We start from the raw sequence: 17525 nt of genomic DNA, 5'->3' as shown, positions 1-17525 counted from the left end.
AAATGTATATTACATAACCACCCATCCAACTTTTACAGCACACACACACACACACACACACACACACACACACACACACACACACAGCTCAATAAGAGATGAGCGAGGAAAACATCCAGTGTGACACTGATTTTAGTAAGTGGAAGTTAAGAAGTGGGAGAGTCACACCCCCACGACCATGCAGCCAGGCCATGAAACATGATTTTTATACAATTTTTATTGAAATATTTTTCGATAATGGAGAATGGAAGTTATGATAAACGACATTCAAGTAAAGGATGAGAAGAACGTGACGCTACCGTGGTCAGCAGCCGCCGGTAAGGTTAATACACTTCCTTGGTGTGCCGTGTACTGGTCACTGTTGATTGTTAATTATAAAAATGAGTATTGTATTCGGACGTCATAGAGAAGGTGATAGGAAAAGGAACACGTCACTTCAAGCACCGGCACTGTTACTCTGCATAATGTAAATAGCGCTGATTAAAGAATAATTGAAAGTAAAATTTAATCATCTAAAGAAGATATCAAAAAGCCATTCATATATATACTTATGTAAGTCGAAACTAAAAGCTACGCTAAGATAAAACTTAACTTATTTTGTAACATATGTTCATTCTTTATTTATTAAAAAAAAGAAAAAAAACTATAAAACCAGCCACAGTGAAAACAGCAAACTTTTTCCTTGTGCGCCGCCAGCCGGCTCGTGGCCTGTCCTGGGCGCCGCTACCCAGTGAACTTTGTTAACGTTACTACGTACCTTAGGGGAAAGAATATGTACAAAGATAGTCAATAACTCTTCCTGATAACTTGGGATTTAGCTTGTCATGACATTGGAAAAAAAAATATTACTGATAAAACTTATAATGATAATGATGATAATGATAATACAATAGTAATTTAAATAATAATAATAATTGTAATAATGATAATAATAATAATAATAATAATAATAATAATAATAATAATAATAATAATAATAATAATAATAATAATAATAATAATAATAATAATAATAATAATAATAATAATAATAATAACAATAATAATAATAATAATAATAATAATAATAACAATAATAATGTACCAATAATATAATCTACCACCACTACTATGTATAGCGTGTCGTCCAATTTACGACTTAAACCACTCTGGCCGCAGGATCTACAGACCAGGATCTCTAGACCTTGCTACAGACCATGGAGAATTTGGACTCGACAGGCCGGCGGGGGCAGCGAGCAAGGGTCCTCGTAATGATGTCAGTGAACAGGTGTGGAAAGGTCCTGGAGTCACCTTAGGAACTAATCATTGGTTGAAGCCGAAAAGAAAACAGCAAATGCACGAGAAAGTCCGGTAATCAGATAAAGTGTAGGGATATTATGTCATCTTATCAACTGTAGCTCTCATATGGTGAAGCCAGTGGCGAAAAGGTTTATTACAAGCGAGCTGTAGTGCTGATCGCTGCTCCGCTTTCACTGGCGGCTTATGGTAACTATCAGCAAGTGGACAGACAGGACTAATGAATACCAGCCCGCATCTCTGCCTTCATCATGGCCTTATTAAGCTATAAAGCTGGTGAACCCGGACTCCAATTGTGCACTTGTTGCTGGCGGAAAACGAAAAAAATTGAAAGAAGAAAAGTCCTTTAAGTCACGGAACTTTGTGTCGCCCCTCAGAACAGGTCATCCCTACGCCAACTCGAGCTCGTGTGTAACAGCAAAGTCATCTGAGGTAGCTCCCCTCAGTACCTACTCAGTACATTATGTTCTGACCTATCCTCGCCTCCACTGTCAAACATTTCCACCCTAAAAGAAAGCGGTGTTCAGGAAAGCTAAGCACCCGTCATGAGGACGCGTCTGGCACTGATTCACCAGCACTGTGCTAGACATGATGACTGCTCTTGAAAACTGGCCCAATTTTGTGACACACTCGATAAACTTTCAAATATACATACTAAAGAGTTAACGATACATTTTGAATTATGATGTAAAAATTAACACAAATAAAAACCCTAAAAGCTTGTGGACTTTCAGAATGTTTGCACAGGGCGGCCAGGCTGTGTCCTCGTCGGTGCCGGAGTCCTACAAGCCGTTGGGCACGGGGCGGCTCACGTCAATGTAGACGAGGCGCCGCTTCTCGGGCGACAGCTGGTTGTAGATGGCCTCGGGAACATGGTCTGGGGAAACATGAATTCTGATGAATAAGGTGTTTTGAAGCATGGGGAGTAACCTGCTGGGGAAAGGAATATCCTCCATGTGGTAACTCAAAATGTTGGGCAAGTATCAATTTCAAAAGAATAATAATTTGTTGTACTTAAAACATGAGACGTGAAAATACCAGAAACGTACCACCATTGATATTTAGTTTACCTATTCAAATCCAAATGAACCTTTTTTTTAAGTGACAAACTTAATGAAACAAAAAAAAAGCATGATGTTACTTTCGATCAAGTAATGTTAGCATATCATGAGAAAGCACTAATATTCTTCAGACAAGACAGTGATATCTGCTTATAGTTTGACAAACCAAAACGACATCCTACGAACTGAAGGAAAAATTCTCAGGGACGGAGAACTAACACGGGGCAGCTGAAGAGGGAAGAAGCGACTTTTTGACTCACCGTTGCAGCGGTACACAAGGTCAGACCAAATGATCATTTCTTGAGAGAAGCAGAAGACCCCAAGACGGCCGCCCTTGAGATGGTCGTCGAAGATGTTGCCGGAGTCAGCCACCATAGTCTCGCCCTCGAAGATACGGAGGCGGATGAGACCGATCTTGGGGCGGTGGAGCAGCAGCCAGCGGTAGGCGGTCTTCTCCTTCCAGCCGACGTTGCGGGGGTCCTTCCACAGTAGCTTAACCTGTAGGAAGAGGCACAGAGGGATATACTTAAGCTGGTCAAAGAAGTTTCCTGTACAGAGACGTGCTCACCCCCTTCTATATCATAATCTCACTATCCGCCACACGTTCTTCTTTATCTGCCGTACATCACAACTCATAATTAGGTAGTGTCTGTGTTCAGAATTACATCAATATTTTTTTGTTCAGTTTTAATATTCGTCTGCAACACAATACCTTAAAAAATAAACTCGAAGATATCCAAAACCCAAGTGATGATCGCCATGCACCCTCCACCCAAGTCACTCTTTTAGTAAACAGTCTAAAATCCAATGTCCCTAAATGTGTAGCTTGTTTGTATGGAAGGCAAATGTCCACACCACAAAAGAATAAGAAAACACTTCGAATGACACTGATAAGATTGTCCCGTGATCAGATAAAAAGGTAGAGGTACACTTTCATTCACAGCCTAATCAATCACGCACCTAAGGAACCTTCACTCGAGGCCTCCACACCCACTCACCTGGTTCTCAGTATCGCCCGTGTGCCAGAGAGAGTTCCTCATCATCTGGCCGGGCCCGGTGGAGGAGTTGACCAGCTTCAGTTGGATGCCAGGCTCGGCCACGGCGCGGAAGGGAGTCGCTTGCCAGTACGTCTGCGTGTTCTTCTTCCACATCACGGTGTAGAAGCGAGAGTTGTCCTGGTAACTGAGGAGGGGGAAGAGAAGGAAAAGTCAGTCGGTCATCCTTTCATTTGCTACATTACCATTTATTCGCATGTATCGAGTCATAGTTGTCATCTCCGATCGTCTCTCACCTAAATATGAATCCTACGTAGTCATCATCGATCTCAGTGTCCACGAAGAAGGTTCCCTCGAAGTCCACTCCGCCAAACCTGTGGAAACCTGCGAATAGGGGGAGAGGGGGGGGTCAGTCTTATTTCATTCCATTCCTATTTTATTCTCATCTCTCTCTCTCTCTCTCTCAAATACACACACACACACACACACACACACACACACACACACACACACACACACACACACTCACCCACGGCCAGCCCAGGGTCGGAGTTCATCGTCTGGACAATCTCGGCGCCCTTGTTGTAGATCACCCAGTTGGGGTCGATCTGGGAGTCGCCTTCAGGATCCAACACCACCGTCTGGTAGGTCCTGGATGGGGGAACGTGGGGAAGATCAAGATATTAATAGATATTTTTATGCGTATTGTAGCATTAAGAAAAAAACTTTGTCAAGAGGAATAATACGTACTGAGATGGGGGAAGAAAACCGATTGAAGAATAGAAACTTAGATTTAGAAGACTGTATCACATGACTGGAATATGAGACTTGTGATTGCGAGAGCAGACTGGTTTAAATGTTAAGGGGGTCGAGTGGAGGCACAATTCACTAAAAAAAAATTGCAAATAACGATTAATATCTCATTCATATAAGAAGTAATTAGTTATCTGACATGGCATTGCCCTCTCTCATTCCACAGAAGAACTCCCACTCTACCCCTGCACATCCTTTCTTCACATCGCCAAAACTCACCTGAAGTCCCAAAACTCACCTAAAGTTCCAAAATTCACCTGAAGTCCCAAAACTATGCACTTAAGTTCCAAAATTCGTTTAAAGTCCCAAAGCTCCTCTGAAGTTCCAAAGCTCACCTAAAGTCCCAAAGGTCCCCTAAAATCCCTAAGCTCCCCTGAAGTACCAAAGCTCACCTACCGTCCCAAAGCTCCCCTGAAGTACCAAAGCTCACCTAAAGTCCTAAAGCTCCCCTGAAGTACCAAAGCTCACCTAAAGTCCCAAAGGTTCCCTGAAGTACCAAAGCTCCCCTGAGGTCCCAAAGCTCCCCTGAAGTACCAAAGCTCACCTAAAGTCCCAAAGCTCCCCTGAAGTATACCAAAGCTTCCCTAAAGTCCCAAAGCTCCCCTGAAATCCCAAAGCACCCTGAAGTACCAAAGCTCCCCTGAAGTATCAAAGCTCCCCTGAAGTACCAAAGCTCTCCTGAAGTACCGAAGCTTCCCTGAAGTACCAAAGCTCCCCTGAGGTCCCAAAACTCCCCTGAAGTACCAAAGCTTCCCTGAAGTCCCAAAGCTCCCCTGAAGTATACCAAAGCTTCCCTAAAGTATCAAAGCTCCCCTGAAGTCCCAAAGCTCCCCTGAAGTATCAAAGCTCCCCTGAAGTATCAAAGCTCCCCTGAAATACCAAAGCTCCCTGAAGTACCAAAGCTCCCCTGAAGTATCAAAGCTCCCCTGAAGTACCAAAGCTCCCCTGAAGTACCAAAGCTTCCCTGAAGTACCAAAGCTCCCCTGAGGTCCCAAAACTCCCCTGAAGTACCAAAGCTTCCCTGAAGTCCCAAAGCTTCCCTGAAGTCCCAAAGCTCCCCTGATGTATACCAAAGCTTCCCTAAAATCCCAAAGCTCCCCTGAAGTCCCAAGGCTCCCCAGGAGTACCAAAGCTCCCCTGAAGTCCCAAAGCTCCCCTGAAGTCCCAAAGCTCACCTAAAGTACCAAAGCTCACCTAAAATTCCCAAACTCACCTGAAGTCCGTGGCGTAGATCTTGGAGTTGTTGGGGCAGTTATCAAGGAAGTCCTGCACCTTGTCCATGTCGGCGTCCCCGTCACACGCATCGCCCTGCCCGTTGTTGTTGGAGTCACGCTGGTCGGGGTTATAGACGAGGTGGCAGTTGTCGATCTGGTTGGGGATCCCGTCGTTGTCCGCGTCGGGATCACACTCGTCGCCGAGGCCGTCATCGTCTGAGTCGTGTTGGTCGCTGTTGATCACGTCCGGGCAGTTGTCGAGGTTGTTCTGGACGCCGTCCCTGCAAGGTGAAACGTTCGTATTATGGAGGTAACGTAAGATGCCATGCCATCTCTGTAATGCTCCCCACCGTTCACACCATCCACACGGGGAACATGCATTGATCCCCTTACTAGACACAAAGCATATTACATATTAGGGTAGGCGGTGGCTGAGTGGTTAGCGTGTGGGGCCAGCATTCATCACGCCATGGACAACGTCGATTCGAATCCCCACGCTACCACCTGGGATTTTTCAGTCACCGCCGAGTGGCCTAAGACTACCCACATGCTGTCCTGAAGACCACCCATCAACCCGGACTCTAGAAGAAACCATCCAGTGAATCAAGAATGAGTTCCGGGGGACAGCATGAGCCAAGCATAAATGGCGCCAATATAAAAATTGCCTGCGCCTTGACGGGCTTGGGCCGACCACCAGGCCCCTGAAGAAACCCTACCGGCGCTATAGGCTGATATGTAAAAAAAAAAAGATCGGGACAACTCCTCCTTGCTTGCCACATTTACTCATCTACTGCACCATACACCAAAGCACGAACTCCTCCACACACTGCATGCCGCCACCCTTACCACCCCACCAGCATCTCCATCCATGCACACACACACTCTCTCACTTACTTATCATAGTCATCGTTGCTGTCACAGGCGTCGCCCACCAGATCCTTGTCGCTGTCCTCCTGCAGGGGGTTTCTGACTTTGGGGCAGTTGTCACAGGCGTCGCCCAGGCCGTCCCTATCAGTGTCCGCCTGGTCAGGGTTGGGGGTGTGGGGGCAGTTGTCTTTCCTGTTGAGGATGCCTGTGGAGGGAACACGCGTGATGGTGACATGTGGAGATGGCTCGATCACCTCTAATTGATTCAATATAATATCCTTCATAGGACTCTTTTGAACAGACCTTTATCTGCTTTCCCTCACCTGATGATCTTCTGTTTCCTCAATAAACATGGTACGATAATATATATCGTCATATCGAACTGAATTATTAAAATCCATTATTTTCTCATCTTTCCTTGACTCTCCTTGTTCCTTTGATTCACCTTCATTATCCTCTCCCAAGCTACAGTTTATCAAGCAAATTTATCTCTCGGGGATTTCTCTTCTCCGTAGTTCGATATGCCTAAAAGTATCTTTCCTCTCTCCCCTATGTCTCCTTCAGCATTATTCGACCATTATCTCCGCCTCCTCCTCTTCCTCCTCCTCCTCTTCCTCCTCCTCCTCCTCCTCCTCCCCCTCCTCCTTCTCCTCCTCCTCCTCCTCCTCCTCCTCCTCCTCCTCCTCCTCCTCCTCCTCCTCCTCCTCCTCCTCCTCCTCCTCCTCCTCTTCCTTCTCTTCCTCCTCGTCCTAATAAAAATAAACATGTGTGAGGCACCTCTCGACTAAACAAATCATAATTACGACGCGACACACAAGGATACAAGGAGACAACGGGTCAGACGGCCTACACATCCCAGCTCCTGAAATGGGTTATTCACATGATTTCCTTTCCCTTCATATATACAACGTGCTGCCATGTTTCACCCTCCTCCTCCTCCTCCTCCTTGTCCTCCTTGCCTCGCTCCCCCTTGCCGCTTACCATCGTTATCAATGTCGGGATCGCAGGCGTCGCCGATCCCGTCCTTGTCGTTGTCCTCTTGGTCCAGGTTGGGGATGGTCGGGCAGTTGTCACACGCGTCGCCCTGCTTGTCCGCGCCGTCCGGGTCGGTGTCGGATTGGTCGGGGTTAGACACCAGCGGGCAGTTGTCCTGAGGGAAAGGGTGGAAATGTAACTGGTAGCAAGTTTTGAACACACACACACACACACACACACACACACACACACACACACACACACACACACACACGTATGGGGCTCCGTAATGCAAACAAACAAAGAGGTCCCGGGTTCGATTCCCGGGCGGAGTGGAGACGGCTGGGCACTCTTATCCGTACCTCCTGTCCACCCAGCGGTGAATGGGCACTGTGTATTAGTCGGAGGTTGTGTTCCTTCTCCAGAGTGTGTGGCCTGGACCGGGCACTAAATGCTATCATAATGCCGGCACGACCCATCCACTAGCTAATGTTTCTACTCCCTGACTACACCCGTGTCCCCATGTCTGCCAGCTACTCACCGGGCTGTTGGGGATGCCGTCGTTGTCTGCGTCGTCGTCGCAGGCGTCGCCAATGTTATCCCCGTCGGAGTCTTCCTGGCCGGAGTTGGGGGTGATGACGCAGTTGTCCTGGCGGCACCGACGATCGCTGCAGCCCAGGTCGAAGTCTGGCCATCCGTCCAGGTCACGATCGGGGCCGCAAGTCTGGCCGTCGCCGGCCCACCCAACCTTACACTGAAACACAAACACTGTGATGACGCCCACAACCACAGCAGCAGACTATTTATGCAAGACGCTAAAAATAAAATAATTCCTTCCTCTCTCCTCACCTCCCTCTTGTTTCTTCCATATCCACCTCTCATAATTCATTACATCTTTTAAAGATACAAAAATACAAAATGATTGAAGCTAAGTAGAAGATAAAAAGTTATATAATCAAAGTCAGCACGATGGTCGATAAAAGAGGAGAATTTTTAAATGATAAAACATCTGCAGCTGCCCATGAAATAATTAATTACCGTTTAATTAAAAGAAAAGGAAATAAATCTCAATTAGACTTCCAGCTATATTTCCTTGAGTCACGCAGAGGAGTCACAGTCAAAAACCTTTCATTGTGACCGGACGTTTGGGGGTCACTCACCTTGCACGTGTACCTGTCGAGGCCGAACGGCTTCACACAGTCCGCGTTGACGTCACACTGCCTGCCGTCGGGGCACAGGCCAGTCCCGTTGCGGCAGCCGGACGTCTGGTTGCCCACGAAACCTGCCCTGCACTGGCCGCAGTAGTATGAACCCTGCAACACGACGCCTCCATTACTCCAAAATCAATCATACTTTAAAGTATTCTTCTAGTCTGCCTTCACGTTTTTATGTAATGATTCTTTGTTTCCATCTTATTCATTAGCATGAGTATTTACGTTAGGAATGCAAATGTGTGTGTGTGTGTGTGTATGGGGGGGGGGGGGGGATACCGTGACAAAGTAGCACACTAGTGACACGCCGCGCCGGGAGCCTCACCTCAGTATTGATACACTGGGAGTTGTCGACGCAGCCGCCGTTCCTGCCGTCGTTACACTCGTCGAGGTCGTAGCAGCGCTGTCGATTCTGGCGAGCAAAGTCTATGCCGATGCCCTGCAGACCCATAGAGCCCGTGAAGCCCGGCGGGCAGCCCTCGCACCTGAATCCAGGCGACAAATTGGTGCACCTCACACGCGGGTCACACGGCCCCGCCAGGTCACACTTTAGAGGAAGGGAATGAAGGGATTAGGAGGTGCTCATAAAATCCTTTCCTATTGTGTAGGAAATATGTATTGAACCAGGCAACAGAATGAATGTCATGAAACTCCTGTGAAATTAAGTTTGGTGAGTAACCTCTTCAATCCAGTGACGTATCTTTACGTCATACCATGATTACTCTGCCATAAAAAAAACAGGCTTGTAGCTGTTTTGCGTGGTTAGCTATCTTCAGAAACTTGTTGTGAATAAATAATCTATCTAGTGAAAGGGATAAAATAATGGAGATGCTGGATAACTCTTACATGAGGAATTTGGACAGCATAGCGGTGAACCACGCCTAGTATGTCTTCTCAAAACTCAAGACGATTTTTCCTCACCTCATCAATGTCGTCGCACTTCTCCCCGTTGCCAGTGAGGCCTGGGGGGCAGGGGCCGCAGCGGAAGAAAGGCTCGCTGTTGATGTTGCCGCACTGGACGCCCGGGTAGCAAGGGTTGGGGTCGCACGCGTTCACATAGGTGCAGGTGCGTCCGTCCCCCGTCTGGCCGATGGGGCACGGGCCGCACCGGTAGCCATCAACCATGTCGACGCAGCGCACGCCTGTGGAATTAAGGGCGGGAGAGTGAGGAAGGTAAGCATGGACAATGTTCTGCCATAAAATGAACTTGAAGGTTCGGAATATTTTTTTTTCTCTCACTTATTATTCACACGTGTTTGCCCTCAATTAATTTAAACGAATGTGACAACAGGGAAAAATACGTAAGTGGCCAAGGCTTGGACTGTCTTATTTTCATTGTAAGCAACTTGTTTCCTCATCGGACGGAATACTGAAAATTTATATAAACGGTATTATGATATCCTTCCTAAAACTTATTGAAGGAACAATATATGATGTAAGTACACATAAAACACCTCAAAAACAAAAACAAAGCAGTCTCGTCCATCCATCAACAACAATTTATATGAGTGGTGAGAGTCTGATGGGACCTCTGCTGATCCTACTGAACTCTTAGATCTTCGCTGAGGCAAATCCAGGGTTTAGAAACTGAAGTGAGAGTGTGCAGCGTAAAGGAATAAAGATAAACTCTACATCATCCTGAAGGCAAATTGGGATTAAGTTGAGAGGATAAAGTGTGTAAAGTAAGTAAAGAGTAAAAGAATAAAGGTGAAGGTCAGTGCCGGGGCGGGACTCACCTCGGGCACAGGGCTGGTCGGCGCAGGTGGTGCCGGGGACGCAACTGTATCCGTCGCCCACGTAGTTCCTGGGACACGCCCCACATCGCGCGCCCTCGGGCCCCCGGTAACAGTCCACGCCGGGGAAGCAAGGGTTAGGCGAGCAGGGGTCCACCTCTGTGCCACGACGCACCACGCCATTAGTACTGTGGCCAAGGCCGCCCCAGGGCCATGACACCTACACTCCATGCAAATACCCGCAGAGCCTTGCAAAACTAATAATGTGGCTAAAAAATAACAACGTATCTGAGACTAAATTAGAGTAACGATGCATCAGCCGTGTCCATGAGTCCCAGCTCTCCTCGAGCAGTGACACGTGTGTTTATATATACCGGGAGTACAAGTCTCCCTCTCCACGTTCCTCGTTATTTATAAGAATAATTCATAAGCATTTGCATACTATTTGCATTGTCACACACGTTTTACTGACGACATAAACGATTTGTGTTCAAATAAAAGGGAATTTTCCCAGAAAATAATCATGAGAAAAAGTCAAGCACACACACACACACACACACACACACACACACACACACACACACACACACACACCAAGTTGCTGTCACCAACAAAACTAATGAAAAGTCAGATATTACAAATAAAGATAATAACTAATGAAGAATTAAAGCTATGAGTCATCCACCAAGAACTTTAAGGAATCTAGAGTCAACGGAAGACAAGGTCGGAGATTTCGCTTCACCAAAAATGACACGTGACGCAAGTTGGGAGAAAAAAAAAAAGATAGAAAAAGCTTTCTTTTTCATTTCAATTTTACTAATCTCATTTCATCAATAAGAAGCTGGAAGTAGAATAGAATAACAGATCATGAGTATTAGCAAATATCGAGGTAATATAGCACAAGAAGAAAAGAATACGTGTGATGAGTAAATCAAAATTAGACATTTTATCTACTATGAAGCATAAATGGTATTAAGCAGGTCATGTTTTGCACAAAACATCAAGGATTGGGCAGCTACTGATGGTGCAGAACAATGGCAGTGCAGGTGTGGAGAGCAAAGGGAAGCATGAAAAACAGGTGAGAAAATGTGACTTAAAAAAAGCTACTCTGATAATATATATATATATATATATATATATATATATATATATATATATATATATATATATATATATATATATATATATATATATATATATATATATATATATATATATATATAAAGGACAGATGAATACAAAAAATGGAAAAGGCTTTGTATGACAGTGCACTTGAAGTTACTTCCTTAAATGATCATATGAAGTCCTCTCCAAAAATAGGTAAAATAAAAATAAAACGTTAGAAAATAAATCTATCAACATGCGATCTGGGAGGGAATTATTTCGTGTTCAAGGCTTCCCATTTGCCAGGTGTCTCCTGGCCTGGGCTGAGCCCTGTTCACGAGTCATGCAAATGGAATACATCCTGGTTCTTCGCAATGCCCAAAGCGCCTAAGCTATGAGGATGTTGAACAAAAACTAGAATTTCGATTCACCAAATTTTACTAAGTTCACAGCATTCTACTCAGCATTCCATCACTAATAAACTATCAAGGTACAGGAACCTCACCGAAAGTTTGCTGGACCACGACCGCTAACGTGAGTGAAGCCCAGGCGATGCTTCAGTCACGTTGCACCGACCAGAGAAGCTTTGAAACACAATGAGGGCTCTTAGTCAGCCTTCCCTGCGGTTGTTAACGAGCGGCAGGAGGCAGGTTGAACATATCCAAATTAGGATGGACTTCACCGATTAGTGAACGGCGTTACTTCCAGCCACCAAGCAAGAAAGCCAGGGAAAGGACGAATCCAACGGATGTCTCTAAACAGAACATTGAGGGACTCCTAACAGAATATTCTTGAAACATTCCAAGCAAGAATCTGGCATGACCCGAATCGAACTATAATGCCCATGGCGCCAGGACAAAAATAAGATAACACGGACAGCAAGGCAAAAAACTTACTATCCTAATACGCTGGCTCTTCTTCCTTAAAACGTAATACCATGTAACAATGTCTGAGCAACACAAAACACCTCATGCGACGCGCCTCTTGACACAGTGCAGTTGCCCCGTGACCCGAGGAAAGAAAAAACTAGAACAGAACTCTCAGCGGCCAAAGCGGCTGCTGCCCCTACCCGGTTTGCAGGCCTCGCAGTTGAGCAGAGCGTCGCGCAGCAGGGCCGTCTCCTCCCTCTGGGGGCGGAAGCGAGATACTTTTAGCACGGTGGTGATGTACATAGATGACTGTGTGTGTGTGTGTGTGTGTGTGTGTGTGTGTGTGTGTGTGTGTGTGTGTGTAGACAGATATATATATATTTATAAATAGATAGATAGACAACTATAGTTAGAGACGGATATAAACAGTTATGATTGCAAAATTGTGATAATGTAAGTAGTATATTAAATTTGTATCAATGTTTGATAATAATTTGATTTGTCACATTAACATCAAACAAACGTGAAGTGGGAGGGGGAGAAGGGGTGCCCTGCATGGCCTGGCGGATGGAGGGAGTGACTGCTGCAGCGCCCCGAGAACTGCACCAATTAAGGCGCCTTTCTCCTGTCTGTGTACTAACGAACAGCCGAACCGCCTGCCCGGCGCCGCCACTCACCTGCGTCTGGATCTCGGTCTGCAGCTCCTTGATGGTCTCGATCAGCTCCGTGATAGTCTTGATGAGCTTGGTGCCTGCGGACCGAGGAAGTCACCAATCTGGCTCTAAACAGTACACCTATATCACTGGCACACAACATTACCCTCTTGCAAAGTTACCAATATTATTTATTATTATTATTATTATTATTATTATTATTATTATTATTATTATTATTATTATTATCATCAACATAATTGTAATCTTTCTCGTTATCAGCACAGTAATAATCAGCAACATTATTATCAACAGTGATTATGTTCTCAACACTGAATGCAAACATAATTCAACATCGTTTTACCATGTTATTGTATCCTACGTTAGTCTCAGCTTACACAGGAAATGTTTATCATGAAATTGTCCCATAATACTGGACACCTTGCACCTGCTGCTATGGTGCACATACAAACAATATTACAGACACTACTTACTGCTCTCGTCGCCGTGAATGATCGGGATGTCTCCTGCAAGGAACCAAGAGAAAATGATCATCAGTCTGAGTCGTAACATATGGCGGCATGCTCAGTGTTGGACAGCGTCGGCCCCGCGTCGGGTTGGCCGGCGGGAAGATAATGCTACTCACTGTTGCTACACTGCGAACTGTCAACTCATGGCACCAACACATATTTGTTTTCATCCACACTGTATTAACAATGGCCATAACCATTATAAACATGTATATACACAGTATCTTATGGCTTAACATTAATTCTTCATATTAATGTTAATATTATTTTAAGCTCGTGGAATTCCGTTAACTGCAGGAAGTGTTGCTTCTACAGCATCATGCGGGTTAGTTCTGCTTGTGGTAGTTCAAAAGCATTTCAGCATTCACTATGTTTGTGTGTATTAATTGCTCTACTGATGCACATAATCTGTCACGGTTTAAAGTGTACACTTATTTGCCAACATAGCTCATGGCGATTTCCGGACTGTCGTTACACGGGTCATGCTGACCGTCTCAACACGGCACAGCACAGCACGCCGCCCTCAGGAGGGAGTTGTCTGGACTGTCGCACCAGGATCCATGCCAGACTCCGGCAGTTAGTATGTCGGCGGCGGCACCGGCGGCTTGCGTCCTTTAGGAAAGCTGTGATTCATGGACAAGTGCAAATGCAGTTCAAGGTCATGGCAGCTGAAGCTCGAGTTTGGCAGGACAACCGGAACAAGGCTTTGGCGGTTGGGGGTCGTCGTGCGGAACGGCGAAATCTTGGCTCACAGAAAGGAAGAATGGAAGAGGGAAAGATACCATGCACAGGCTGACCTATTGTCGTACAGTTGGCCTTGGGAGGAATAGCACATGCCCGGGCCTTACCTCGGTCGGGAGGGGCGATGGGCTGCGTGAAAGTGGGACAGGGTTCCCCGTACTGGAGGTTCTGACACCTCACCGCTGGGAGCGGCGGGAAAGAGAGAAGCTCAGTCACTGGGGTGCATTTTGATATGAAGCGACATAACTGCTCCGAGGAGCACCGCCCACTCGCCGCCGCGCGGCGGCCGTCAAGTTGCACTGATATTGCAAACTACTACTTTCAGTTTGACACTACGGCAATACACCAGTAAGAGGGCCATCTGGGGCGCATTCTCAGCCAGGCGGGGTGGGCGATGCTCTCAGAAGAGCTGTATGGCTGCGCGCCACACGCTACAGGCAACAACCACGGCGCTCCTAGCGGGCCAGGCAGGGCGCGTCAGCAACGCGACCAAACGATTTATGAACCTCAGTGTCATCCCTCAACATCCACGCAGAGAAGAAAAACAGCACAGGAGTGACCATGACCGGTGCTTCCCTTCGCCATGATAATTACAATAACTATAATAATAATAATAATAATAATAATAATAATAATAATAATAATAATAATAATAATAATAATAATAATAATAATAATAACGATAATAATGATTAAATAATAATTGTGATAACAGTATATTCAGCCAGCCTCATCGCAGCTATAAGTTATCTCGAGGGGTGCTTGCAGTCAGCCCCGGCCAAGTAGTGGTGCAGTAAAAAAAATTATAGTACCGCTTTTCTGTCATTTATGATCGTGCCGTGCCCGGTGCTCCAGTGGAGTGAGTCACGGCCAAAGACAGGCCAGGGCTGATAGGCAGCACGCGGGGCTCGTCGATGCATAAAATAATCAGCGGGACCACAACTTGGAGGCGGCACCCAACGCTTCCCAGCGATCACCACTCGGTTACATTGTTATTATTATTTTAATCATCATTATTATCAATAATTTATTATTATTTTTTTCATTATTGTTATTATTATTATTATTATTATTATTATTATTATTATTATTATTATTATTATTATTATTATTATTATTATTATTATTATTATTATTATTATTATTACTTTATTACTATAGATATTATCCTCATTACCATTATTGTTATTATCGTCGTCATGGTCATCATTACCATTACCACAGCCAGCATCATTACACATGCAGACCAATAAGTGTTTGGACACTAAAATGCCCAAGCTCCCCCGCGTCCTTCCACACTCGTGTACCCGGACTCTCAGGACCCAGTTACGTTCTCAGCGATCTATTGTTGTAGTAGTGTTCCCCGCCTGCAGCTGCAGTGAAGGGCGGTGTGCGGATGGCGTAGACTTATTACAATCCTCCTGTGATGAGGCTTTGACGAGATCGAATTCATTCTTATGAAGGAGTATATAATTCATCATCATGAAGGACGTCTCTAGCTTTATCACTGCGTCCTACTGTGGTACTTTGCATATACTTTTGAGAAGACTGGCCCATACTGTATATTATGCTCAGTACTGTTCCAACCTTTCTGGGGCACTTGGCAGAATCGTATACGACAGAGGTGACCCACTTATTACCTTATTGAACAAGAGCGTTTGTAAACCACAGACCTTCGCTAAAGACAACAGACCTACAGCGCCAGTTATGTTTACCCAAAAATAAGAATCATGATCTGTGCCGTATAACGTCCCAACCACTGCAAGCACTGATGAATCGGGCCGAACCAGTCCCGAACCATTTCCAGTACTCACTGGAACCACTCACGGTCTACTCTAACCTCTAACAGCACAGGCGTTTTTTTCTCTCATGGCCGCCCTGAGCCTTTGATTCAGTCCCTTTATAAAGATTCATTCGCCATTATTCAATCGGTTTTATCGGACGTTTCCCACGATTTATGGTTCTGTCTTGGTCCATCATACACCTTTTTACCAACTTTCATGAAAATTGGCCAATCGTCATCTGCCAATAGTCATATACTGAATCCTTCTAAGAAACAGATAAACAAACAAACACAAATAAATAAACCGCACCGAAAAATTAACTGCGGGAGCTTAAAACCCCGCGGAACACACGGACACGAAAGTTCATGCCAGTCAACAATTAAGTCGCCCGATACACACACTCCTGAGACTCCACCACATTAATAACAACTAGAATATTATATAAATAAACAACCATATTAGACAACTGGTAATTCCCTCACTCTCAAACCAATATTATTTTCTGTTTACTACTATTAATTTGGTTAATGCGCAGAGGCAATGAACAAAACAACTACTAAAACTCGTGGTTCAGTGGCGTGTGGTTGCTGTGGGTGTTGAAGGGAGAGGGTAGTGAGCGATGTTGCGGGGAGGAACAGGACACACTCTGGTAAGAGCCGTTGAGGACCCGAGTGTGGGTGTTCAGGCAAAAGGGGAGATACACAGGTGGTGGGCACAGTAGATGAAGTAAAGGACACAATGGAAGGAATGAGCCCTCTTTTGAAGTGTGTGTGTGTGTGTGTGTGTGTGTGTGTGTGTGTGTATGCTCCCTACCTCTGCGGTACGTGTACACCTCGTTCGCCTGGGCCTGCACGGGGTGGGCGTCGTGGTCGCCGCCGTCGTCGTCGGGGCAGCCCAGCTTCTGCAGCAGCTCCAGCAATGACGCCTGCCAGTCCAGGGTGACCTCTGCGTGGCGGTCATGGTACTGCCGGGGAGAGAGAGCGTCAGATGTCGCTGCATAACTGACTGTCAAAGAAGTGAAGAACAATCTATACAGACTATGTATTTCGTCTGAAGAAGAGAGCACACAAAAAAAATAAAAGCGATAATCGGTTTTCACGTGAAAATTGGCCAGGATTTGCCAAGGTTTGTCTCCAGTGTTTGTTTTGCCACAGCCGTCACCCCTACAGGCGTCACTCTGGCACAAGGCCCCGCAGCCCGTGGCCGCGCTACCTTGCCGCTGCCCTCATGCCACGCCCCGCGTGGCGAGCGTCACGGTTCCTCGGCAAGGGCCACAGCGTGTCGCAGCGCGGCGCCGCACCACGAGGAGACGATGACAACTGGCAATTAGTGTCTGCGATTCTCCTTTGCACCCTTCATTTGCTCCCTCCCGCCCTCCCCCGCCTCTCCCGCCCTCCTCTGAATTCCTCGACGGTCACCTCATTCCGCACCTACATGACACAATTCGCCACAGACACATGTATATACGTCTTTCTCTCTATCCATTTTTCTATCTATCCATCAATCTGTCAGTCTATCTATCTATCTCTTTATCTATCTATCTGTCTATCAATCTGTCTATCTGTGTATGAATATATATATATATATATATATATATATATATATATATATATATATATATATATATATATATATATATATATATATATATGTATGTATGTATAAATGTATGTGTGTAT

At 45.6% G+C, this 17525-nt stretch overlaps 1 protein-coding gene across 2 annotated transcripts in view; it reads right to left on the bottom strand.

Annotated features, from left to right (window-relative positions):
* Positions 1–202: 202 nt before the first annotated feature.
* The window catches only part of LOC126995485 (cartilage oligomeric matrix protein-like), a 50978-nt gene continuing 33655 nt past the window's right edge, over positions 203–17525 (bottom strand). The window contains exons 4-21 of one of the 2 annotated variants that reach the window (XM_050855065.1): positions 16660–16810; positions 14170–14244; positions 13286–13318; positions 12816–12889; positions 12339–12396; positions 10169–10324; positions 9354–9574; positions 8758–8979; positions 8382–8534; positions 7763–7975; positions 7228–7396; positions 6274–6451; positions 5379–5660; positions 3882–4003; positions 3649–3736; positions 3356–3539; positions 2618–2855; positions 203–2173 (exon numbers count right to left, since the gene is read on the bottom strand). In XM_050855065.1, the coding sequence (XP_050711022.1) occupies positions 2079–2173; positions 2618–2855; positions 3356–3539; positions 3649–3736; positions 3882–4003; positions 5379–5660; positions 6274–6451; positions 7228–7396; positions 7763–7975; positions 8382–8534; positions 8758–8979; positions 9354–9574; positions 10169–10324; positions 12339–12396; positions 12816–12889; positions 13286–13318; positions 14170–14244; positions 16660–16810 (2712 nt within the window). In that variant the 3' untranslated portion in view covers positions 203–2078. The remainder of the gene's footprint in view (positions 2174–2617; positions 2856–3355; positions 3540–3648; positions 3737–3881; positions 4004–5378; positions 5661–6273; positions 6452–7227; positions 7397–7762; positions 7976–8381; positions 8535–8757; positions 8980–9353; positions 9575–10168; positions 10325–12338; positions 12397–12815; positions 12890–13285; positions 13319–14169; positions 14245–16659; positions 16811–17525) is intronic. The other variant, XM_050855066.1, reaches the window with a different exon arrangement.

Source organism: Eriocheir sinensis, chromosome 8, assembly GCF_024679095.1.
Source record: "Eriocheir sinensis breed Jianghai 21 chromosome 8, ASM2467909v1, whole genome shotgun sequence".
In the NCBI taxonomy this organism is placed as follows: domain Eukaryota; kingdom Metazoa; phylum Arthropoda; class Malacostraca; order Decapoda; family Varunidae; genus Eriocheir; species Eriocheir sinensis.
The sequence above is the reverse complement of the archived record's forward strand: the minus strand, read 5'-3'. Positions and strand labels throughout refer to the sequence as shown.